This window comes from Temnothorax curvispinosus, unplaced genomic scaffold, assembly GCF_003070985.1.
Source record: "Temnothorax curvispinosus isolate PA1 unplaced genomic scaffold, ASM307098v1 QBEX01015898.1, whole genome shotgun sequence".
In the NCBI taxonomy this organism is placed as follows: Eukaryota; Metazoa; Arthropoda; class Insecta; order Hymenoptera; family Formicidae; genus Temnothorax; species Temnothorax curvispinosus.
Window position 1 is genome coordinate 63,578 of NW_020225678.1, and position 25,059 is coordinate 88,636.

General features: G+C 33.1%; 2 protein-coding genes across 2 annotated transcripts in view; one reads left to right on the plus strand and one right to left on the minus strand.

Annotated features, from left to right (window-relative positions):
- Nucleotides 1-706: 706 nt before the first annotated feature.
- On the plus strand, nucleotides 707-11,257 carry LOC112466114 (6-phosphofructo-2-kinase/fructose-2,6-bisphosphatase-like). Its single transcript, XM_025034010.1, has 6 exons — nucleotides 707-1,946; nucleotides 6,580-6,744; nucleotides 6,907-7,067; nucleotides 7,304-7,687; nucleotides 7,852-8,121; nucleotides 8,325-11,257. The coding sequence occupies exons 1-6, from the start codon at nucleotides 1,610-1,612 to the stop codon at nucleotides 8,751-8,753; spliced, it is 1,746 nt and encodes a 581-aa protein (XP_024889778.1). The 5' UTR covers nucleotides 707-1,609; the 3' UTR covers nucleotides 8,754-11,257.
- A 326-nt stretch (nucleotides 11,258-11,583) lies between these two features.
- Nucleotides 11,584-25,059, minus strand: part of LOC112466130 (neuropeptide CCHamide-1 receptor-like) — a 36,398-nt gene continuing 22,922 nt past the window's right edge. Inside the window, exons 2-13 of the mRNA XM_025034032.1 lie at nucleotides 22,114-22,225; nucleotides 21,308-21,547; nucleotides 20,696-20,844; nucleotides 19,952-20,151; nucleotides 19,351-19,532; nucleotides 18,988-19,202; nucleotides 18,180-18,428; nucleotides 15,736-15,837; nucleotides 14,994-15,039; nucleotides 14,743-14,805; nucleotides 13,576-13,684; nucleotides 11,584-12,754 (exon numbers count right to left, since the gene is read on the minus strand). Of these exons, the coding sequence (XP_024889800.1) occupies nucleotides 12,321-12,754; nucleotides 13,576-13,684; nucleotides 14,743-14,805; nucleotides 14,994-15,039; nucleotides 15,736-15,837; nucleotides 18,180-18,428; nucleotides 18,988-19,202; nucleotides 19,351-19,532; nucleotides 19,952-20,151; nucleotides 20,696-20,844; nucleotides 21,308-21,547 (1,989 nt within the window). The 5' untranslated portion in view covers nucleotides 22,114-22,225 and the 3' untranslated portion in view covers nucleotides 11,584-12,320. The remainder of the gene's footprint in view (nucleotides 12,755-13,575; nucleotides 13,685-14,742; nucleotides 14,806-14,993; nucleotides 15,040-15,735; nucleotides 15,838-18,179; nucleotides 18,429-18,987; nucleotides 19,203-19,350; nucleotides 19,533-19,951; nucleotides 20,152-20,695; nucleotides 20,845-21,307; nucleotides 21,548-22,113; nucleotides 22,226-25,059) is intronic.

Below are 25,059 nucleotides of genomic sequence, written 5' to 3' on the forward strand. Positions count from 1 at the left end.
ACGAAGAAGCTGCTCCATATATTGGCGTACACGTGATGTAACCCGGCAGGTCAGGACATTACTGATCCGGCATCTCTTCATTTAACTCAATGACGCCGAATACACGCGCCTGGATTGTCGTTTGCCAAACGATTACGTGAAAATAGGAAAAACAACCGTGGACTTTGGACGCGTGAGCCGCCAAGAAAAATGCGGAGAGCCGGTTTCATCAGGCGCAACGTATACAATTTATGATGCTAATCAAACATATGTATTAGAGCAATCATCAGTCGCGTGAGCTGTCGAGTTTACGGTGTGGTAACGCTGAACAAAAATTGATAAAGGAAATGCCGCTTAAATCTCCGAAAACCGTTACTTCCGCCAGTTGGAAATTCGTATCGCACACGATAGCAGGGCATTATCAGTAAAATAGTTGTAGGAGTAAGACGTCATCAATGACAAAAGGTCAACAGAACTAGCTTGACAGATAGGAGATAAGACTTTTTCCCATTTTTTATGATCTTGCGGAAAGCGTAAAATTTTCATTGTTCGCGTGATTTTTGCGATAAATATCCGCGATTGAGGAAAAACGGATATTCGCCCATCGCGGGCAAGTTTATCCGCTATCGTGGGTAGAGGGGCCAGCCGTTTCTCCATTGGCCCGCACAACGTAGTTGTTCGCTCGTGGGTTCTGGTCGATGCTGCTAAAAGCCGCGTCGGAACGAGACCTACTAGTCGTCGGAGAGCCGAGAGAAGTGCGTATCGACCGGTCGCATCCTGCGGAGAACCCGAGTCTATTCTCGTCCGTACGTCGGGCATATTTGCATCGTTCACGTGATAGAGCGCGTTCCCCGAGGAGGAAGCCGAGAAACCGTAGCTGAAAAGAATCGACGAGTTCTACCGAGAAGTCGCGGTGAGCATCAGCTGACATTTTTCTGGCCCTCGGCTGCTTGAACGCCTACATCGATAGCGCACGCCGATCGGAGTCTCCGTCGAAGAGGAGTAGGACTGCGCGGGAGAAAGAGAAATCGAGATAGAAAAGAGAAAAGTATATGAAGGGCGATCTGAGCAACAGTGACCTCGGCTCAAATTCTAAGCGCATCTCGCAGAGCAGAAACGCGAGGTTGGTGAAATCGGAGCGAGGTGGCCGCTATTACTATGTAAATTTTCAGCGGGCGTATTTGTTTGCGCGCGCGCGCACTGTCGCCAACGAGCAACGACATTAAGCAGCTACGGCAGCAGCAACATCGTCGTCGATAGTATCGGGAGGCACGGGCACGAGCGAGAGGGAATCGCACGGCACGCCGCAAAGTAGAGACCCGGTCTTTTCTCTGACAAATTCCAAGGAAGCCCGCAAACTGGCTCCGGAAGTGAGGATAAAGCAAATTGGAATGAGGGAGGACCTGCTATCTATAATACGGCACACGAGCAGCGACCACTTCTCGGAAGAGCTTTAGCCGGGAGCTTGACCCAGGAAGTAGAGACGCGGCGAGCCGAGCCCAGGCTTGGAGGCGACAATTCGCGGCTGATCCGCGCGATAGAGTAGAGGCGGCTCTCGCTCTCGTTGGCGGGTTTCTTTTTATTTGGAGCGGCTGCGGCTCCACGTAAATCGGGCTTCCTATTTGCTCCGATGGTCCTCGGTATTATTTTCAAATCGATCATAATTTCGTTGTTGTCGTCGTCGAAAGAAGAGGAAAGGGAGAGCCGAATACCCGGAAGACCGATTGTTCTACGTAATACGGGTTTCTCGGTTATGCCCTGGGTCGCCGCATGTTTCGATCTGCTGGCGGCTCCCTTACTGGGTTACTGTCTCACGATCAGGAAACTGGCCCTGCAAGCCGGTCTTCTGCAGGAGAAAAAAAGCGATCTCGCCGTGAGGCAGACGCCTAACACGGAGATACCCTTGAACGCTGACACCACCATCACCACCAACACCATCATGGCCCCCAACGCGGAAGAGCGTCAAGGTAAAGTTCCGCGCGGGGTGAGTCGCTTGATGCCAAAGGGGTGTGAGACGTCTGCTTACGTAATATGTGTGTCTTCTTTTACATCACTACTTTTGAACACTTTGCTTTCATATTGCGGAGCTTATCTGCTTATCATGGAAAGGTGCTTATCTACGCGATTAATGTAACTAAGGTGTCAAAGTGCTTTGTATGGCGAACATATATACACAAAATAGGATACATAATTTATCAGTCACTTTTTCGTTGCATGGCACCATCTAACTTACGTAATCTCCGAAGAAAAGAATTTTGAATAAACCTGTAGCGTATACTCAAAATGTCAAGATGTCATTGTATTACTTATCTTAAATTTACATTGTAAAAAGTCTAAAGTCTAGGGAAATATTTATTATAAAGAGTAAGCGTGCTCTTAAAATAATTATCAATTACAACTTTTGTCTGTCCGTTTTATGTTACAATTGTCTTGTAGAAAGCTAGCATAATTTCCTTAAAAATAATAGTAATTTATAGATTTTCTGTTTAAATGAGTTGTGCAATGTATAATTAACATGATTGTTTTAATATTTATTTTGTTAACTAGTGTAGGTTTGCATTTTTAGTAACCTTTATTGTATCTTATGCATGTGCATTTATTACTCGCTGCTTACTATTACAATCAACATTAACTGACTCGTTTTAACAGCATTTGAAAAAAACCTACGCTCACCGCATGTCAAGATAGAAAAAGAAAAACTTGTAATTCATGCCTTTCATTCTTTCTCAATTTTCGTTTGTAAAAAAAATAAACACGCTCACAACACGTATATCTTGTAAATAATATACTCTCTATAGAATCCTACGAATTATTCTGATATTGTGTTAGAAGCCGGTTTATAATAAAATTCAAAGGAAATGAAAAGTGAAAGGAAAACACCGACTCGAGTATTGAGGTCGCCGCGTCTTCGGTATATCGCAATGTCGGTCTTGCTCGTCTTATATTGCATTTGTGCTTCTTTACTCGTTATTTTCGACGTAAAATTAACGGCAGCGAATATTTCATGTCTTTCAAATGTGGAAAGTATATCCTTAAAATTATATATTGTACTGTGTACGAAAGAAGGTGGCTGGCTAAAATTATGAAGGGTATAAATAAACATATGAATGCGATCGGATTTAATCGTCATCATTTTCATTACCTTACACACAACAGCTTGGACAGATCATCGATACATGAAAGAATAATTAATATTTTGCTTATCTTTTTTCAAACGCATTAATACAAACTTGAGGATGTGCAAGCAGTTATTGTCCCATCAATGTGTGCTTGACTTTTATTACAACATCCGTACTTTTATTTGCGACATTGTTCTCACGTTACAAACGTCATTGTTATACGCAAGTATCGGATTCTTACGATTCCGTCTTGGAATATAATTCTGTGAAACAATCGGCATAACGTATCGAAGAGGAAATTGAATGCACTTAAAATATATTACAAAAGATATTTTTAATAAATAAATGCGAATGTGTGTGTAAGCATTGATTGACTGGTAATTCCTCCTTTTTATACGCGTACGTCACATCCTACTTCATGACATTCAATTTTTATATATGCAACAATATACTTTTCATTAAAATTATCCATATTAAATAAAAAAATTAACGCGAGAATGTGTACTGTTACAAGAAATATAATAAACATAATATAAATATAAAATAATTCATAAAAGAATTTTTGATACAAATGATTTACTTTGTGTCGTATATTATATATATGTTTATGTTAATTAAAATTTTAATACATATGTAAACCATTAGATACGTAACAACGTTTCTACAAGATACATAAAACACTGAGATTTACATATTAAATAATATATTTTTGCATTGAATTGCGCGAAAAAGACATGACATCGAGAAACTTTTATTCCTCTATAAGCCAAATATTATGTATAAATATTATCTGAAAATATACGATAAATACCTACATGTTAAAATGTGTCTGTAATTTATCATTCTGGCATTGAGGAATCGATAACTTATCACTACGTCGTCAGACACCACCAAATCGTATTCGTGTCTTATCTCTTAAGTTTTGCAAGTACAGGGAATTTCCAAATTGTTACGAATTCTTACATTCAAAAATTCTTTTGCGAATATAAGAGAGACTAAGGAAACAAATCGATGGAATTAAACGTCGTAAATTTTTAAACGAATAATATTAAATCTCATGAAACATACTAAAATTTTGAATAAAATTTCTGCTAAAATATAATTTCAAACCAAATATGTAATACCAAGATTTTTATTTATAAAATTATTTCTATTTTTTACACTTAAATAAATAATATTTTTTAAATGTTAAATACTGTAAAAGAAAAATTTCTGAAGTTTTTCAATATAAAGAAGATTGTTCCTTATATCAGTTAAAAATTAAACTTTTTAATATTATAATATTAACTTAATATCAATTATTTTTAATTAATAATAAATAATTTTAGTCACATTATACGAAATAAAAATATATATAATAGAACGTTTTTCAACATGTACAAGAATAATAAATTATTTCACACACTACGCGTATAATAATCTGAAGTGGTACATTTTAATCTATTGATAGCATTGATTAGATAATATTATTCCGAATAGAAGGGATAGTCATTATGCATGTGCGTTATCATCTTGAATTCAGATATGAGAGATAAGCTTATCATATATGAACAGGTAATGCTTTTTATTTTTGGAACATAAAGGTTCTCAAGAATCTCAAGCTGTTATTTCCGTTTCGTGGAACCCGCGAACCATAACAAAAATTAATAATATTTATAAAGCTATATCAAGTGTATTAATTACATTTTTGTGGTTTAATTAATATGATGATTGATGTTTTTTAATATTTATGTAAATTCAAAAAATACTTGATAGCGAATATTCACTACATATTCGCAAAATCTATGGGAAGAGAAATAAATATTTTATTTTTGTCGAAAATAAAATGTAATTTTACTGCGTTTAAAGGGTAAATTATTGTTGGCTTCGGTAACGTGTGGAGAAGCCGAAACAAAGCCCAGTGTACGCGCATTTAGAATCTAAATATAAAACCCTGTGTTTCTAGTGGGGCATGAGGCATCATATATATTTGATTGCCCGCTCACTCGACGTCGTAGTATTTATTAAATATATGTAAAGTTTCTCTAGAACAATCAAATTTTAATTCTTTTCTCGAATATCGCTCTCGTCAATCTTTAATCCGTATACTTCTGTAGACAGATATAAGCTAGATAAGATAATTTACACGTGCTTTTCATACGTAAAAGAAGTGAATTAATTAAATATTGATATTATACTCATCTGCTAATTTTAAAATTTGTTATAAAATTGATTAATTTTGAAAAATATGGCGTGAAAGAAATGTTACAAAATTTTAAGAATGCACTTTTAATATTTAACAATTATACAATTAATTTTTAGAATATCTGTTTTCTATAAATTTCAATTAATATAAGATTACACATATTTTTGTAAACTATAATTGTTTCTTGTTTTTTGATACGCAACAAATCTTTATGTGATCTGTTTACACACACATTAAATGCTTAGAAACTTGAATTGAGTTTTTATCGTGACTAATTGATTTAATTACCATACATATTATTGGTAAAAAACTTGTGATTTTCTCGTGAGTTTTTATAAAAAATACTGCATGAATGTTTTAGTTCCCGATCATTGAATCAATTGTAGTCTTCTTTACAAACACGTGCAGTTTTTGTCAATGGGAAATGGATAGTCATAGTGCGAAATTGTTTCTCTGCATATTATAATGTGTATTTCATAACATACGGCATGCTTATGAAGTATATACTTCACACAAATTATTGCTTTTGCAAATGTATAATGTAGTATAAAAATTCATGAATAATGCAATATTATTCCACGCTTTGCAGTTTGAATGTATTTTTATAACTCTCGGTAGCATATCTGACTTAAACATTTTACGATCACTGATATTTTCAAGAGGATTTTAGTAGTGTTGCTGCAAGTCCAAAGTCACGTTGTCTGTATATACCATTCTCATGTTACTACTGCTCGTGCCTATAAGCATGACGCGTGTTCAGATATATATTGCCAAAATATTCGCACTAGTATATAACAAAATGTCTCATTCAAAGGAACTCTGACTAACAGCATTATATTTAGTTTTTATCCTGTGATTTTTAAAAATTTTACTGACGACATTTTGAGGCAAACATTGGAGACGGGAAAACCCATTTTACAAATATGTGTATAATATTGTTTCGGGATAAATTTTTTATTCGGAAGAAAAGAAAATTTGACTTCTTTATCCATTGCGTATTATGCAATTCGCATAAAGTTACAGAAATTTTAATATTACTAAAGCAAATACTAATATATATGTAATTCAATTTTGTTTTAATTATATTAAAGATTATAAATATATGATATGCAATAGATCAGAATAATAATAAATGCTTACAATTGTGTACATTAATGAGAAAAATATGTTTGAAATTTACATTATAGTCGCCGTAAAATAATTTTCAGTCGTTAATGTATTAAATCCGAGAAAGAGTACTTGCATAAATTACCTAAGCGTTAATAGAGTACTGAATGCTTTATTGTCTGCATTTAGATCCCGGCAAAGAGAAGGTCGCAGGGAGAATCTCAGGACCAGCGAAGTCATCGCGCAAATTTGTGGGAGTTGTCGTAGCCATTTGCGGTTTACCGGCTCGCGGAAAAAGCCAAATCGGGCAGAGCCTTGCTCGCAGACTCATTTGGAATGGTGTAACCACAAAAGGTAAGAATGTATACTTAATGACATATCTTAAGGCAAGCATTTATTAAATCTATTATACGATGTAAAGAGATTTATTGCAGCCATATGCTTAATTTTTTATCTTGATTAAACGTATATACGTATACAAGAGATTAAATCAATATTCCCTAAATCTTGTTTCAGTATTCCGCGTGAGTGATTACCGTAGGAAACGATTCGAACCCCATATATCACACGAATATTTCCGGCCGGATAATGCGGCAAACAATGCGTTAATTGCTCTCGCTCAGAGAGATGCCATGCAGGATTGCGCGGCATGGCTTACATCTGGAAATACCGTAGCGGTAAGTATCTAGAAGAATATTGGTAGTTTCTTCACGAGATTACGCTTGTAAACAGCAATATCTCGAATAATGCTACCTCTCTGTTAGCATTATTCGAGGATAATATTCATGATTATTTTACTGCACTTATAAGTATCGCAGAAAATTGCATGGCAGTTAATTAAGTAAATTGTTATTTGGGTAGCTTCACAGATGACATTGTATATCACACAGTTATTCTTTCTCCCTGTATTAAGATCCTGGACGCTATGCTGATTACACGAGCGCAACGCGCGGAGGTCTACGATTACTTCTCAGGCCAGCTCGGTTACCGCGTTCTCTTCATCGAATGTGTCTGCGACGACGCCGAAGTCCTCGAGTACAACCAACAAGAAATCGTGAGACATTGCGCTGACTACGCGGGAGTGGACGCCGCTCTGGCCGCGGAGGATCTGCGTTCAAAAATTGCTTTTTACGCTGGGTTATATGAACCTATGAATGACAGAACTTATCCCAGGATCAAGATCGACACCGGTACTATGGATATCGAGACTTGTAAAGTGTCCGGTCATATTGAAACCAACGTGCTTGGATACCTCGGAGACATCTCCCTCAAACCCCACACTCTTTACTTCTCGAGAGTAAGCAGTTGTAGCGTTTTTCTACATTGTGACATATAAATTGCCGAAAAAGAAAAATAGAATATCCCATAATTATATTTTGCCGTTGTTGCTCATTTCGTTTTCTATTTTTCTTCGCGTTCTATACATTCTTTTACTATACATTTTTGTATTGTATATTGCAGCACGGCGAAAGCGAGTACAACGTGGTCGGTAAAATCGGCGGCGACACGGTATTAAGCGCCAGAGGTGAACGTTACGCTCAAGCGTTGTCAAACAAGTTCAATGCCATGCATATTCCCGATCTTCGGGTTCTCACCAGCCGCCTTCGCAGAACGATCGCAACGGCGCGCGGTATCGAAGCCCCTCAAGAGCACGTGGCCGCTTTGAATGAACTTCACGCGGGGGTGTGCGAGGGCCTCTCTTACGAAGAGATGCAGGAGCAATATCCGCAGGTAATTGTCATCTTTAAGTAAACCTAATGGAGCAATAAAATATTGATTGCCAGTTAAAAATATTCCAGCTTCGAATCATACGTTAAATTCGGAATTAAGTTCGAGCAATTTAATTTTTATCAACAATAGCCGTTGATCGTAGGAAACAACCGTGACATAATAACAACGCTGTCTCTTATGTCTTACGTTTAATTTTGTAACAGGAGTTCGCTTGGCGCGATCAGGACAAGTTGCGTTATCGTTATCCGTGGGGCGAGAGTTACATCGACGCAATGCAACGCGTCGAGCCGGTAATTGCCGAGCTGCAACGCTCCAACAACGTTCTCGTGGTGTCACATCAGGCGATATTGCGCTGCATCATCGGATTCTTCCTCGATAAGAAGCCCGAGGAGCTGCCCTACATGGACGTGCCGCTGCACACGATAATCTGCATCACCAGCCAGGGTTACAATTACAAGCTCGAGTTCTTCAAGCTGCCGATCGAGTGCGTGAACACGACTCGCGTCAAGCCGAAGAACTGCAGCGGCGACCGTACAGCTGCCGACGCTCTGCTCACCGTTCCAGCGCACTTCGATATACCGGACCCCTGGAGAAACCCCGGCAACGGGCCTACTCTCGTGCAGCAGCACTAAGAGAACCGCGAGCGACCCGTTTCGAAAGTGACGTAAATCAAATTTTGAAACACGACGCGAGTTTGAGCCCTGAAGAGAACAGTAGTACAAATCGATCGATACATGATTTTATGTATGGGGTATCAGAGAATTTTACAATCGGTTGAAGGAAATAAAATAAAAAAGGTAATATATTATCAATTTATATAAATAAATCTTATTTATAATATATTTTTTGAGATTAAGGATTGATAAGATCTTCAAGAGTTGATTTACGTCACAATTGAAACAAGGCATTCTTCTTCGCTTAATTACCCTAATAATTAGCTGTATACTCGCGGCGCTATAAAAGATTATTTACTTGTTTGTAATTCTGGAATTTACTATTATTATGAAGGAAAATTAGACCACTGTCGTCATTGATGTTCGTAATGGCAACTACATGAGACGATTTTGTTCATCTTCACGCGTAGTATCTCGCAAAGGCACGATGCGTTTTGACTTAATTTTACTTACATCAAAGTGCGAATGCAAAAGTCTGTACTGATTTCAAGAGTTCTTTTATGTAATAGAGAAACTCGCAGATTTTATGGCATAAATGTCTTTGATACTTAGTCGACAATATTATGTGTACGCCCGGACCGACGTTGACAATAGGTCTATGATATCCCGGTAGGATAATATACCCCTTTTTGATAGCTAGCAATTGGAAGCCCATGACTCGAGCCCTCTACGTATCGCGGGACTCATAGTTTTGTCGATAGTTTATAGCATTATTCGAACCATAGTACGCTCATGGTAGCTCATAGATTGAGACATATTACCTGTTGTGCTAAACATACGCACAGATTTGTATATAGAACGAAATGGGGAGTTGATGTTGAAAACTGTTTGTGATAGAGAAATAGTAGCGCGTAGATACTGTCACCGTGGTTGACGCGCATATAAATTACCGTATCTTTTCGTATCTCAGCATTTTTAAAATTTCTTTTTCTCTCAAAATATATTACGAAACTTTTATTCCGTGGTGTGATCATTTTTATCAAATTGAACAATCTTTTTTATCGTCACGTTTTATCGCTTGAGTGTCATCGAATTAACGATTATATCGAAAGACGTAAAAAGTAATAGACACGTTCGGATATATGCGCATCGACAAATATAATTTGCATATATCGATTGATTTTGAGCCTTAATTATCCGGCCTTTTACATGATACGATCAAAACAGTAAAAAATTTATCTGGGTACTCTAAGAACTTATATTTTTATAAACGATAGAGATATTAGATGTAATTATATTTACTTTCTTTATAGCGACTAATTCGTTTTGTATTTTGACCAGCAATGCAGTATGTTTATAATTATTCATAATTTCTAATAATCTATAAATATTCAATATATTATTTTATATATAAACAAATATACAGATATTTAATTATAGATGAACTCTTTGCAACGAAATGAATGATCGAAAAAGAATCTTAACACCGAAATCACTTATCATCACTGTCGGAGACATAAACTAGTTTATTAGCTAAAACTGTTATGAATTATGGCTATCTTCAAACAATGAGAAAGAGAGCTTATTATCTTTTGCGAAACTTTATAAACTTTTTGCGAGATGATTATTGCGATTATTGTATACAATGATTCAAACGTGTTGATAGAGAATTTTATCCTTACTACTAAATCTTTTTATCGAAACGAATTCTTCTGTTGCATATACATTTGTAAATTACGTCTATTTAAATTCGGTATATTATTTTACAGACTTGTTAAAATGACTTGTTATTTTTAGCATATATTTATAAATGCAATATAATATACGCAGGAAAGCGGACATGCATTTTGGATGATTTAAATCAAGGGTTGTATTAAATTCGTGAAGTAGAATTCAAAGTCCTGCTGTGAGTTTGCTATAATTTCCTACGTAACTAAAACGTTACTCCGGCTAAACAAGGGAAACTTCGCGAACTAACGTACACAAATTAATCCTTAAAGGTCGTTGATCCATTGATATTTTATCGTTGTATTTTAGGATAGTTTATTGCATAAACACGCATAATATTTGTTTAGACGTGAACACGAAGTTCTTCAGGATTCAACGCGATGCTAAGCTACGAATCTGACATTCGCGCTTCCGAGGATTAGTTCGATAATTTGCTTGCTTTAGGGAAAACAATTTACGTGTGCTATGTATATCTTCCTTTTTTTGGCTGCGTTCGGAAACGTCACCCGGGTATACTCCCTTCTCCTTCTAACTCGCTGAGATAGAAAGAGAAGGGAGTATACTTGTGTGCACTCGGGTGACGTTTTCGACCGCAGCCTTTGAATAACAAGTCGATCTAGTCGATCTTCCGATGTTTCGACTACTACACATTTTGTGACTCTATACACGCTTGAACGCCGCGAGAGGTAAATTATAATTTGTAATATGTATATGGTTAAGATGTATTTTATTCATAGTTTGAAAACTTTAGAATTTTTTATTTGTACACTCTGAATAAACTTTTTTTTACAAAATTTGTCCTTTACATTTCTTGTTTAATCATTTATCAAACATAAGTATTAGGAAAATATTTAATATCCTTAATATAAAAAAAATTATGGTTATATTTATTATAATAAGGCAGCATAAGTTTCTAATCTGTTAAAATCGATTCTTAGAAATTGATAAATTTATATTCTGTATTTAAAAAGGTAAATACAAAACAAGGAAAATTCAAGTAGAAATTATAAATAATTATAATTAAAATGTTGTTTATTAAAAATTATTGATTTATTTAGATTCGTATAGTATTAAAAAAAATGGAAATTTCCAAGAATTAAAAAAAAAACGCGATTCCGAGAATTTCATGAACTTTAAGTTTTAAATATTGCGGAACTCTTTGAAAATCGGCAAAGAATATAATTAGATATAATGTGAATCAAATCACAACTACAATTATTTCAATTCCAAAAGTCACATTTTTATTACTTCTTTCTTTTATTAATATCTATCATAAGCAAAGGGAACTACGATCGTACTCTCTCATAATTTTCTTATAATATTAAAGACCAATAGTACCGCTGGTATACATATAAGCATAAATATATAATTGTATATAGATATACAATTGTATATAGATATAACTATATAAAATAATTAAATAACTTTGCAGAATAATCATGTAAGTTTATGACTAGCAAATTTCACACATATGACTAGATAGGTTTTCATAAATACTGCAAGTGAGTAACTGAGATCAGCTATTTTTCTAAAATTAAAATATTGATTTCATTTAGAGATTTCGTATATAAATCTCGAAATAATTTAATAAATAAAAAAATATTAAAAATTAAAACAATTTTTTAAACAAAATTGAATAAATGCACATTTATAATTCTTATCCTATTTAATTATCACGAATGAAGGAAATATTGATACCATTTTAATGAGTAAAGAGAGAGATATCGTATGAACATACACGCTGAATTTTCATTATATTAATAATGCCAATAACACGGCATATATTGAAGAATATATTGAATTTGGAAATTTCCGCACTCAACAATCCGCTTTCACTTGAACGTATCGTACGCAATATTAAATAGCCGATCTCATTAATTTGGACGTATAGTCTCTTTGTTTAGCGGCCAAATGCAAATCCAAACTTCTCAACATTCTCGCTCGAATTTCTTGCGCGTTCGATTCCCGTTTATGAAAATCACTCGCTAGAATTCTACCTTCCGAATGCAACGGTTCGTTTCGTTGAAGATTGTCGAGTCCGATCGTATTTAACGAGGAGGATTTATTTCGTGATTCCTGCATGATGGTTTTCATGAACTCAAGGGCCATTCTCCGACAAGTATCGAAACCCAGTAATTGTATCCTTTTACTGTGAACGGCATCCATACGGTGATTTCTGCAGCGTGTTTCCCTGTCTATTATTTTAGCAAGAGAATTGGGTGTCCCGGGTAGATCTTGAAATACTTTACTAAGGATTTCTTTTGTTAAATCTTCATCACTGCCCGATGCGTCTAAAATAACAGAAATATTTTAATAAATTTGACGATTGCTAGTTTGTGATCATAAGGATTAAATATTAACTCATACGTACACGAAAGCATAAAATGTCTTGCCAAAATATTTATTTGTATTACGGTTAATTGCATTTTAGATTTGGGAGATAGAAAGAACAAAAAAAATAAATAAAGGTATTTAACAATCAAAAATTAAATTTTTAATTTGTAAATTTTTATCAAAAAATTTCTTCGCATATCTATGAGATATTATAATTTGCCTTGTCTATAAGTCGTCAAAATTTTTTGGAAAATAAAACAAGTCACATTTTATTCTATATATCACGCGTACGACACGGAAATGCCGTCATGTCGCATTGAGAGTCATGCGTGAATTTGACGAGATTGCTAAGATATCATACGAAAATGGTTTCCACCTAGTTGCACACGGATTGACGTCGTTCCATATGATTCTTATACTGCACGGAATTTAATTTCATGCAGAACTTTTCAAGATATCTGTGACAATTGATATAAGCCCTATGGATACTCCAATCTTTACTTGTTCCCATTATCAGCAATAGAGAAATAAATGTTGTTTTATAAAAATGTCATTTCATTATGACAACTAATTGTTCAAATAAGTCATTTTGACATAAAAAGTTTGTCGTAATATATTGGGCAAAGGAAACGAGCTTTGTTCAAAACTTTGTAAGGAAGGTCTGGAATGTCATCTTATTCCATTGCACAATGTTGCAAAAGTTTTTGCCGGTGATTTCGAGTGTACAAGTTACGCAATGCATGAAAGGATATAAAGTACGAGAAGAGTTTTGCATTACCTTGATCACCATTATCAGTTTCTGCGATGTATGCGCCTTCCCTGATCTCTCGTTGTAATTCTAGAACTCTGGCTAAAGCCAACTGGAGATATTCTCTTGTATTTGGATCCTGTAGAAAGATGAGATACATATACACTCGAATACTATATGGGACACATTTCTAGCCACGTTAAAAATTAGTTTTTACAATATTATTTCATTTTATCTTTAATACGTCAGATATCGATCTTTATCTACTATATAACTGATAATTTATACTTATTAAATAATTTATTAACTGCCTATAATACTTCATTAATTAATCATTTAAAATATAAAGAAAAATAAGCCTTTGCATTGTGTTAATAATCTAAAATATGTAAAATTTTTTTCTAATTTACGCATTCCGTGTGGAAATCTAACAAAAATATAGTAAGCGTATATATTGCTTTATATGTATAATACACCGGCCTCTGTCACAATTGAAAAGCTTTTGTTACAGATAAATTAATTGGCCAGAACGATCTATACTATATTATATTAAAAGATAAACTATCAAATACAATTATATTGCGATTTGATATATGTGTGTGACAAAATGAAAAAAGATTTAAAATGTTTTACAAACTTTTTTAATTGATTAAACGCAAAATATAATAAAATTCCATTATTTAAACTATTTAAAGCTTTATAAATTTCATAAAACTTCGAATATTGGTAAAATTTATATAGAAAAAATTTTACCTCATTTATCGCAAAAATGACTTCGTGATCGACAGGCGTAAAGAGAAAGAGAGAAATAGGAAACTTTAGATCATATTTGTCTCTGGTATAATAAATTGCTATATGCCTTCATGATTTTGTAAGAAGATAAATACAACTTGAAAATGAATACAATTTTTATTTCATATACTAAAATAAAATAATTTTTCAAGATGAACAATTATACTGCTTATTAAATGTAATAATTGCGAACAAAGAAGAACACAAGAAGCATTGTCTAACTTTGTTAAGTGTCTCAATAAATGCTGACAAATAGCTTCTTTATTTATTGATTTATTGATTTATTAAAACAATATTATCGATATCTATTCATATTTTTAATCAAGCTATAACTCGTACTTACAATTATATATTATTGGTAATATATATATCTATATAATCAGATAATTAATAACCTTAACTTACTGTGTATTCTTTCATTCCTTTTGTTCTTTTAACGTCATTGCCAACGTCTTCTAAACAAGGTGCCTGCGTTGAATAATGTATTAAAAAATTTTTCTTTATAACTTATAAATTTTTATAATTTTAAACATGCACATCGCTATTTCTGTCTTATTAGAAATGTACTGCACATATATATAGTAATATTATTCTGTACGCATTCTGTATTATTTTACACAAAAGTATATATCATCTTTATTCTAAAAGTATCTTACCGATGAATATCTCTTCATTATGATCTGTGACTCAGCGCTTGTCCATCTGTAATTCAATAAATTTGAGAAACTAAGAAGCCTTAGAAATTGTGTTCGTGATTAATTGTAATAAATAAATGTCTACTGAAAAACTTCGAAAATTTCATAAAACCATAATAATGTTCAACGTTATTTTTAATTAAAATATCTGTTTTGTTTTATTTATATTAAAAATTGAACATCCGACCACATTAATTTTCCTCATAATTTTGTATGATATACTATCAGTACTATAACCAACGGAAATTTAATACATGTAATAATAGCTACAGGTTGTGCATGTCGATAATGCATTGTAAACGCTATTTGAGAGATAATGTATTACTCATATCCGTATAATATCCGTTATATTCGAACATAACTGTTTTTATCCATTATAAGGTTGCATCAAATTAATCAGTTGTTCTCCGATTTTAATATCTATTACGCCAAATAATATTGAAAACAGTATATTGTATTAATTAATTGTAAGAATTAATATTACTTAAAATATTTTTTTTTAATTTTTTTAATACGTGACTTTGTAGCAGCAACCAATTTAACATGTTTCGTCAAACTTTTATGCAATAACAATATTGTACTCTTCATAAAAAAATTAACATGAAATGTGAACGCATATGGACTCGACTCGTAATAAAAGCTACAAAGTTGGTATCTGTTTGGATTATCGTCTTATTGTGTTATCGTCTGGAAGTAATGATACCTCGTGTTACTTACGCGCTTCTGCCTTCGAGTAGAAACGTGCGCTTTTACAAGTTTGTCCCTTAACTTCGTATCGGTTATCCGTCGTATCAGCTTTGTTATTTAGTGCTGCCGGAGGTATTGAGAGGTTCTCCGTGCTTGCAGGCCCACTAATTGTTCTTTCGTGCCGCGCAAAGTTTTTCCAGTAAACTCTTTTTCGTAAAAAAAAAGAAACACCTTTTTTGCGTCCTTTTTGTCACGAGAAAACGGTACCCCTGTTATTAGTTATACGCTGCGCGCTACGGTGGACTGTCAGTGGACACGACTGTTGACTAACGTCGATCCTCCCGTACTACCAACCCCCTTATTTTCACGACCGTTGTCGAATAAGGGGGGGTCACGCGAGGGAGTCTGTTTATCACCCAGCCCCCTTCGAAATCCGGCTGTTCAACCGTCGTATAAAGGTCCGAACGAACGGCAGATGCAAGACACCCCCTTTCTCCTCTCTCTCTACCCTGCGCGTGCCCCGTTAAAGGGAATGGACGACGAGTGGCACGTGCGAGTGGGTACGTTACACGCGCCGCGCCGTGCCGAGGAGTCTCGCATCGATTATTCTTATTCGACTTGGGAATGACCGAGTGATCTTTGCATGTGCACGTTCTCATAAAATTTTTTCACGCAAAAGAAAAAACATGATTATTTTATGTTGTTATATTAAATTATATATAGCGAGTTATCTTTATTAGTATACAGTTTAGCCACATGAACATAAAATATGTGAAAAACATACAAAATATCCTATAATTGGGTCCTTTTGCAAAATGTATGCGATACTTCTAAGCGAAATATTTATATATCTGAAAATATAATGGATCAGTTTTGAAATATCTTATATAATATACAATGTATATAACCATTTTAGACGTTGATGAATGTTCTTGTTACTCAGATTATTTTGCAAAATACTTATGCATTATCAACTAAGTGATCGCATTATAAATCTAATTTAAATATAAGCAAAACGACAATAAAAAGCTTGATACAGTACAGAATTTTACTGTTCTATAAGTTCACAGCATCGATTCGCATCTCTCTCTCTCTCTCTCTCTCTCTCTCTATCTCTCTCTCATGTAGTCCCATCAATATATTATAGGTACTACAAACTTTCGAGCGTAGAAGAAAATATTTTATTTAATGAGTGTACTTAGAAAATATTTATATTTATATTTGTATACATGTATAAATATATAACTAATGCTGGGTACTTATACACGTACAGTTTAATTGAGCTATCAAGATTTAAAATGAGTTTTGTTTCATGTCATCTGTTCCGTGTGTTTTTCACGCTGTTTTCACGCTTTTCTTCTCGTAAAATGTCTGCAGCAAGATCTAATTTAACTCGGCGAGCCAATTACCGCCACAAAAGAGATAATAAAACGAATAACTATCGGATCGTATCTCATTGTACTTTGTTTAATCACTTTTCTATGGCTCACTTATTTATCGCGTAATAAACGAAAGTATTCTCATTGCTCATACAATTTTATTGAATTTATTAAATAATAATTTATTTATTTATTTATTAAAAATTAATGATTCTGCGAGACTAATCCTTAATCTTTCAATTTCACAGAAAGATAAAAAATTTTGTGATTCTATTAAATAAGAGAAACATATAAAGCTTATTAACCCTGATAAGTTGCAGATTGAGCAAGAAATATGCACATACATAGGTATATCTACAATACTGCTTTACACACATTATGTTTTTTATGAAAAAGAATAAATTCATACATGCTAATATATTTCTGCAATCATTCAAAAACAGGAACACGTATAAAAAGATGAGTATTATTGGTTCTTTATTATTATTTTTTATAAATTAGGCCAAAGTAAAGAAAGATTTTATTTTGCAAATATAAGAAATTATTTTTAAACGCGTGTTACAGTCTTAACAAGTCATTACCTTCCGGTATTCTATTTGATCACATCACCAATCTTTAAAGAAAAGTTTGACGCTATAAAAAGTATATTAGTTGCTTGGCAGAAGTCTTTCGACAAAAAGAATTGCAGTTTGAGTTCGCAAATATTATTTGAAGAAGAACGTTTCAAAGATGTACAGTGTAAAGTGAAAAATTGCAACATACATGTATTCTCAAACCAATATTTTTTTAAGTAAAGAGATTACAAGCGGTCGTCCATAATCTTTGAAATGGTTATTATGGAAATATTGATTTGGATAAAAATCTCTGAGATCTGTCATTGCATTTCTTTTTATCCTTGTAATGAGAAACTTGTAGCATTAAGTATTACGGTAGATGCAACCATCCTAATGAAGCTTTTGTCCATCGACTATGGTATTTGCACTGCAATTTACATTGATATCCGCGATCTGTTTATTTATACTATGTACTTTATATTAATATTATATATTATGTATATGTATATCTATATCAAATGACTTACGAGAGCAATTCTCGATCGCCGACGGTGGGTTTACTGTTAGTCGTGTCTATGCTGGCCCTTTCAAATACCCCGGTTGAATTAAATTCTTGAGTACGTCTTCGGAAGGTGGAACCGAAACTGGTCTCGTAAAACATGCGCCGACTTCTTTGTGAAAAAGCACCGTGTTTGCGAATTGTACTACTTTCCATTCGATTTCTACCGCAGATAGCGGAGCCACCCGGTAGGCAGAAGCATAAATAATTATTAAACCTATGGCAGAAAAATAGAAGTGGAGTAGATTAAAAACACATTACCATGATATATTAAAAAATAAAATAGATTTCTGGATAGTGTGTTTATTTTTCCAAATTTATAATATATATATATTTTTTATTTAAATATATGACACTTTCATATGTTAATATAAATAAAGAAGGGTAATACTACATATATTTTATAAGCAGAAAAAAGTTATATCCTGCTAGAGAAAAAGATAAAAAATATATATGTATACAATCTTCCTGCTGAAAAGTTTGCTAAGAACTTTTGACAAGTTTTTACGAAACATTACAATGAAAAATTAATGTTCTTCTATTAACATAATAAGTTTAGTTAATGAGATTATTTCAGAATTAAAAATGGTAAGTTTTATGTGGTAAAGTAAGTTTCGCGTAATGCTACGCGACTTTGTTCCTCAACGTTTTCAATTGTTATATCAAATTTAAAAGAAGCTGATTTCTTAATAATGTATCTGTAATTATAATTAACATTTACTGATATTTGTTATTTATAAGTCAAAAAACATTGGGCAAAAACATCATATACTTACCGTCGACGAAACGTGCGGCTAATTAAGTAGAGAGCTATAGGATTGATGCAGCTATTGCTGAAACTGAGGCAAAAACCAATTATCCTGAAGACATGCCAATAATCATCATAGTCGTCACGGGCCGTGGGACAAAAGTGGAACCACAGCATAAATATGTGATACGGTAGAAAACATATCACGAAAACGATTATGAAACACACTACCATTTTGCCCACCTGTTAAATTGCAGGAATAAACGAAATCATCAGTACAATATCATCCAATAAAGAGCAATTAAATTATAAAAACTGTTTAATGGTATATACGCGCGAAGCATGAGTTTAACATTTTGAATTTTTATGAATTATATTTTCATGTACATACCCTTCTGCGCGCCTTTATTTGTTCAACGTGAAGATTACCGCAGGGAAGTTCGCCTGGGATGTTTTTGGTTGATAATGCTAGATGCCACGCCATACCCAAATAAAAACCAGCTATCACGCATAACGGTATCACGTAATATGTCAAAAATTTAAATAGTACCATCCCTTTTTCATAGGCGTCCCCTGTAATATAAAAGCACATAACGCGGTGTCTGTCTTTGCGTAACCTTAGTGTTACAAAATTTATATTTTCTCACATATTTAGTTTTAACATCGTTCAATGAATTGAGATAAAATATTATGTATATGTATATGCAATGATATGTAGGCTCAGAATATCAGATGAAGGCTCCAAATCTATAGAGGGAGCTATATTCAACATCAAAAATGACAAAAATGTGAAAGTTATTAACTAATATTTTGCCATTAATAATTTGTATCTGAAAAAGTTTGATTTTTTTTTTCTAGGAGATAAAATGACATCATAGAGATCGTTCAAAGTTTCATTATAAATTTTACAATTTACATATGCATATACATATTTCTAATAATGGTTTCGTGACATTCGGGATTATGTCCAAAAGAATTGCGTTATGGCTTACCAAATTCTTCGGGGAAAGGGTTGCAGATTAAAATGCTGTGGTTTCCACTTAATGGTATAGATGATACGTAGGAGAAGAGCGCGGCGGGCATAGCTAAGACAATCGCTAAGACCCAAATAAGGGATGCCGTTAAAATGGTAAGTGGTTTTGCGCTTAAACCCGCCATGTGGCGACGAATAGGGTTCACGATGGCGCAATATCTATGAGAACGTGAGAAGATGCGGCAATGGATTATATCATAAGCGGCAGAAGCTCGTTCACTTCAATGATAAATTACTCAAGACACAAACAAAATAATTAATATATGTATAATAATTTGCATATCTTTGATCGTCGTGCCTTATCGATTTTACGTAAATTAAACTTTCATTTAACGTAGATAAAATTTTAATATTAGAAAAGAATGTCGTGAAGGTAATTGAAATTATTTTCATGAAACATATTTAACTTTATTAAAAATTTATGGTCGATCATTAACGGTAGAATATTCAACGATATCTGCATCAATGTCCAACAGTAATGCTGCACGTCCATCGAAATGAGTTACACGGCATACGTTAATTAGCTTCAGGAGCAGACTTTACACTTGGACATATTATGAGCGAAGTTGCAGTTTAATCTTCTCTTGACTAAGAACTAAATTAAGCTACGGATATTCGTAGTGCCATCCAGCTAAGTAAAATTTTGTTTAATTTCTTGAGTTAATTTGCACGACACGATAAGGCTCTTAGTTCAGGTATTTACCTTTCGGCTGACAAAGCAGCTAAAGTAAATACCGACACGCCAATCGAAATATCTTTAGCACATTCAGATAGTTTGCAGATAGTTAAACCCCATGGCCATGATTCGATCGTGTAAAGAATCGATGTGAAAGGTACGCTAGTCACAATCACCTGTAACAATGAATTATTCCTAAATTCGATTCAGATGATATTTTGCCATCAAATAATTTATCATAAAAGATATGATAAATTATCCAGGAAGGTCAGAATGATCATAAATATACTGAGAAGACATATTATATTTTCTCTCTTGTGAGTAAAGATTATTTGAGGACAGAAACTGTTGAACATATAACAGCTATATATAATTATATTAAATATATTAAATATTAAAATATATTATAATAAATATATATATTTTTTTAATTGGTAATATTTTTTCTAGAAAAATTTATTTCTCGGAAAAGGTATGTCTTGCTTTTATCTTCGAAAAAAAAAATATTTTTATTATTCTTTTATACAATTCTCTTATATTTAAGATAAAGAATTATTTATCTCAAACAATTTTTACTCTTCTTGAACCGGAGAGAATTTCGAGAGCAAAGAAAGCGCAAGCGCAAAGCTGTGTGCTCACCAGCAGATCGCCCAGAGCTAAAGACAGCACGTACGTGTTTGGTACATTTCTCATACTGGTATGACATAGCAAAATGAGAACCAAGATACCGTTTCCTGTTACGCCCACGATCAGAATTAACGAAAATATTGCGGGTACGATGTAAGTTTCAGCTCTTTGAGAATATGGTACATAATCATCATATTCGTACTCCATTATGGAGCTTGCATTTATATTAAAAACGTCACCTGGTATCACCATCTGTAACGAAGGAAATATTCTTGTTGCTTCTGACATTGCTGATGCTCTTGATATAAAAGGAAGAAATCGGAGCGCGACTGCAGAATAAAAAAAAGGAGCAATATTGCGTTTAAATCATATATCGCATTCAAGTAAAAAGAAAACAGAATAATTATAACAAACGATTTTTACTGCGTATTGAATTAGGAGATATAATCACATTATGTTACATGCAAACATATAAAATATTGTGATAAGAAAAATTAATGCACCATTTTATCTATAATATGTGACTTGCCTTTCTTTCCTGCAATTAATCGTAAAAAAATATTCCTATGAATTAAAACACGAGACGCTATTAATAGCGTTTTATAAATATAGGTATAGCTTATCTTCCGCACCATAAATGGCAACGGAAAATTTAGATTGCACGAAACGATACAATCAGTCTGAAATACAACGTAATAAAATACATCTAGATTGAACCGACAATGATGAACACGATAAATGTTTTACAATCTCTTATCGGTTGCATGCAGTTTTTTTTCTAAAAATACGACAAATGGATTTTTTGTTGCAATTTATACCTTGTCGTGATGTTTTTTATCCCAGATGTAATCGCATATGGTTATCGCAGATAGAATGATAGAATCGATTAAAGATAAGGTCTACGTCTGCATTAGATTATATTGCGTAAATCTGTAATAGAATATAAAGACCGTATATTTTCCTGATTTTATTTCATTAAATTAAGGAAAATGTTTTAAACTAAAAAATGTTTGTGCCTTTTTATAAATAATCTTTAGAAAAAAAGAATAGAAAAATCTGACATAATGTTCACATATTAGCTCGCGCGTTTAAATATAAATCAGTATGAGCACAAAATTAATCTAATTATCAGTCTATTATATTTATAGGCCCAATTAGGCAGTCATTATATTGTTTATAAAAGGGATTAGTTTGTAGAACGGACTGGAGTTGTACATTTGTGCCATGTATGTGTACATACATATATCGTACGTGTTCATTTAGATAATGTTACATACGCTATAAAATCAACCAGCTAAATGCACATGATGCAAGAGGCTTTGAGTTTGCTTATTCAGGTTGATTGCGAATATCGTGTAAGGAGATTCATTACTTTGAAAATATGATTAGAAGTTTTAATTGTATTAGATGATTTAATTATAGGAGTTGCAAATTTATACAATACGACGACATTCACTGGAGTCCGTGAATCGCACCTCTTCCCGATTATAAATTTTCGCGTAAATAATATGAAATGAGCCTGTAATGTATTACATTACAAGAATGAAAAATACTTACAGAAAATATTGATCTTATTGTACATCGAGTATATAATCAACCGCACAAGAAAAATTTATTTTCTGATATAACTCGCAAAATTTATTTCCGATCAATGGCGGTCTTTTAATCTAAAGTTGATGTAAATTTAATAATTTAATTCGCTTCTGTTATGCCATCTGCGCGCGAAACGTTCCATTTCATTATTATATAAGTTTGTTATAAATAGTTAAACTTTAAGACACGGTTATTTGATTCTCTACACCTTAGCGTCAGTGTGTGCATAATAGAACATTCAAAATTATTCCACCTCAAATTTCAAAGTACTAAAGTTTTAAAGTGCGACATTTGCGAATCAATTTAAATGGATAATTTCGACTGATGTATGGTAGAATAATTCGATGATTATTTATTACATATTCTAGTAGCGCGCTTACACATCTCTAATTGTAGGTAGGTATCGATCTTGTTAATATATGCATACATATAAATATAAATTCACATCACTGATCAAGTTAGTTAATAAAATATACATAGATACAAGTATATTATTTATTCACTTTTCGAAAAAAATTCCTTGAATGTATGTTTATGTATTTGTGTGTATAGCATAATAATATAACCTCGTATACATTTTAATAGCTTTTAATATGCATTAAAAATCATGTTTACATCAATATGTAAAAATGTAATTAATCTTTTAAAACTCAAAATGTGTTGTATATTATCGGATATATTAATAATGCTTCAATAGGCACTCAAACTCACGATCGGATGAAGTGTAATGAAACGCAACTTTGATTTTTACGAGCGAATGACTTATAATTCTCTAAATAAATTGACTAACGCTCGAGATACAGAGAGAAAAATATTTCGGAAATTGTAATAACATCTCGTTGATAATAAAGGCTGTTGAACTATCATATCATTCCAAATTATTTGTATTTTCTAACGTAATACTGTCGAACACACGTGAAATATAAATTAGATAGCATTAAAAAGTGAAACGATCCTAGTGGAATAAATATAAAACAAACTTTTATTTTTAGATTTATATTGTTTAGTTTTTCTTAAAGGAATCTTAAAAAAAAATAACTCTTCTCTTCTTTTTGTTTAAGTAACTATGATTAAATAATAACTAACAAAATTTAAGTACTGTTGAAGAATGCAATAATAAAATATTAATTTGCGTCTATCTACTATAATGACGATAAATGTAAATTCTCATTAATCCTGATGTAGTAATATATAATAACGATCGTATCAGAGTACACGAAAATATGTGCATGCATGTATATGTTCGTGTAGTCTTATTTAAACGAGATACGCTGTTAATAAAAATATTCTCATCCCCAGCGATTAACCTTTGCCATTAAAAAAAATATTTTTTACATCTGTTTAAAACTCATAATTGATTGCACGTATTATTAAAATGTCTCTCTTAATTTTTTGTGAAACTAGCTTTCACGATGTCGTTATATTTTTTTACCTCACATCGCAGATTAAATTCCCTTAAGCTTGTATTATATAAGTTTGCGATATATCGACTAAGTTATATGTATTTTCGAAAGTTTCGAAAGTTCTAAAAGTAAACTTTATACGCGATGACAAGATCAAAGTTAAACCATTAAAATCGGCGTTGCAGATATAGGAGAGACCGGGGCTCGTTGGCACAAGAGGCAAGTTGGCAATGCGTTCCGTTTATGTATTTATAGTGAAAAAAAAAACAATTGAAAAGTTATCACAAAATATCTTTTTTATGACATAGGTACTTTTCCCAAAGTTTTATTTAAATCAAACAAGTATTACAATAGAAAAAAAGAAAACTCTGATTCAAGAGGTGTTTAAAAATACATTGTTTAAAAATATCTAGAAAACGTGTTCCATTAGCATATTGTTTAACCAATGAAGTTTAAACTTCGGACTTTTGAATTTAGGCCAAAGAATAAGACAACTACATACGACGTATTTGTCTCGTCATCTTTTATTCATTTCTTCTATTGAATTCTTCGCGTCGCAAGACCCAAGCTAATTTACTTTTAGAAGGAGATTCTCCCCGATCAATCCCCATATATATGCGGCTATTAATAAACTTCCTGCATTCTCGATAAAAATCGTGATTAAACAGTTGAACATGTACTTTTATTATTTATGAACTACTTAAATTCTGTTTAATCCGGCTGGAGCTCAGCGAGAAATATTCAGTTCGCTTATACATATCTGGCAGG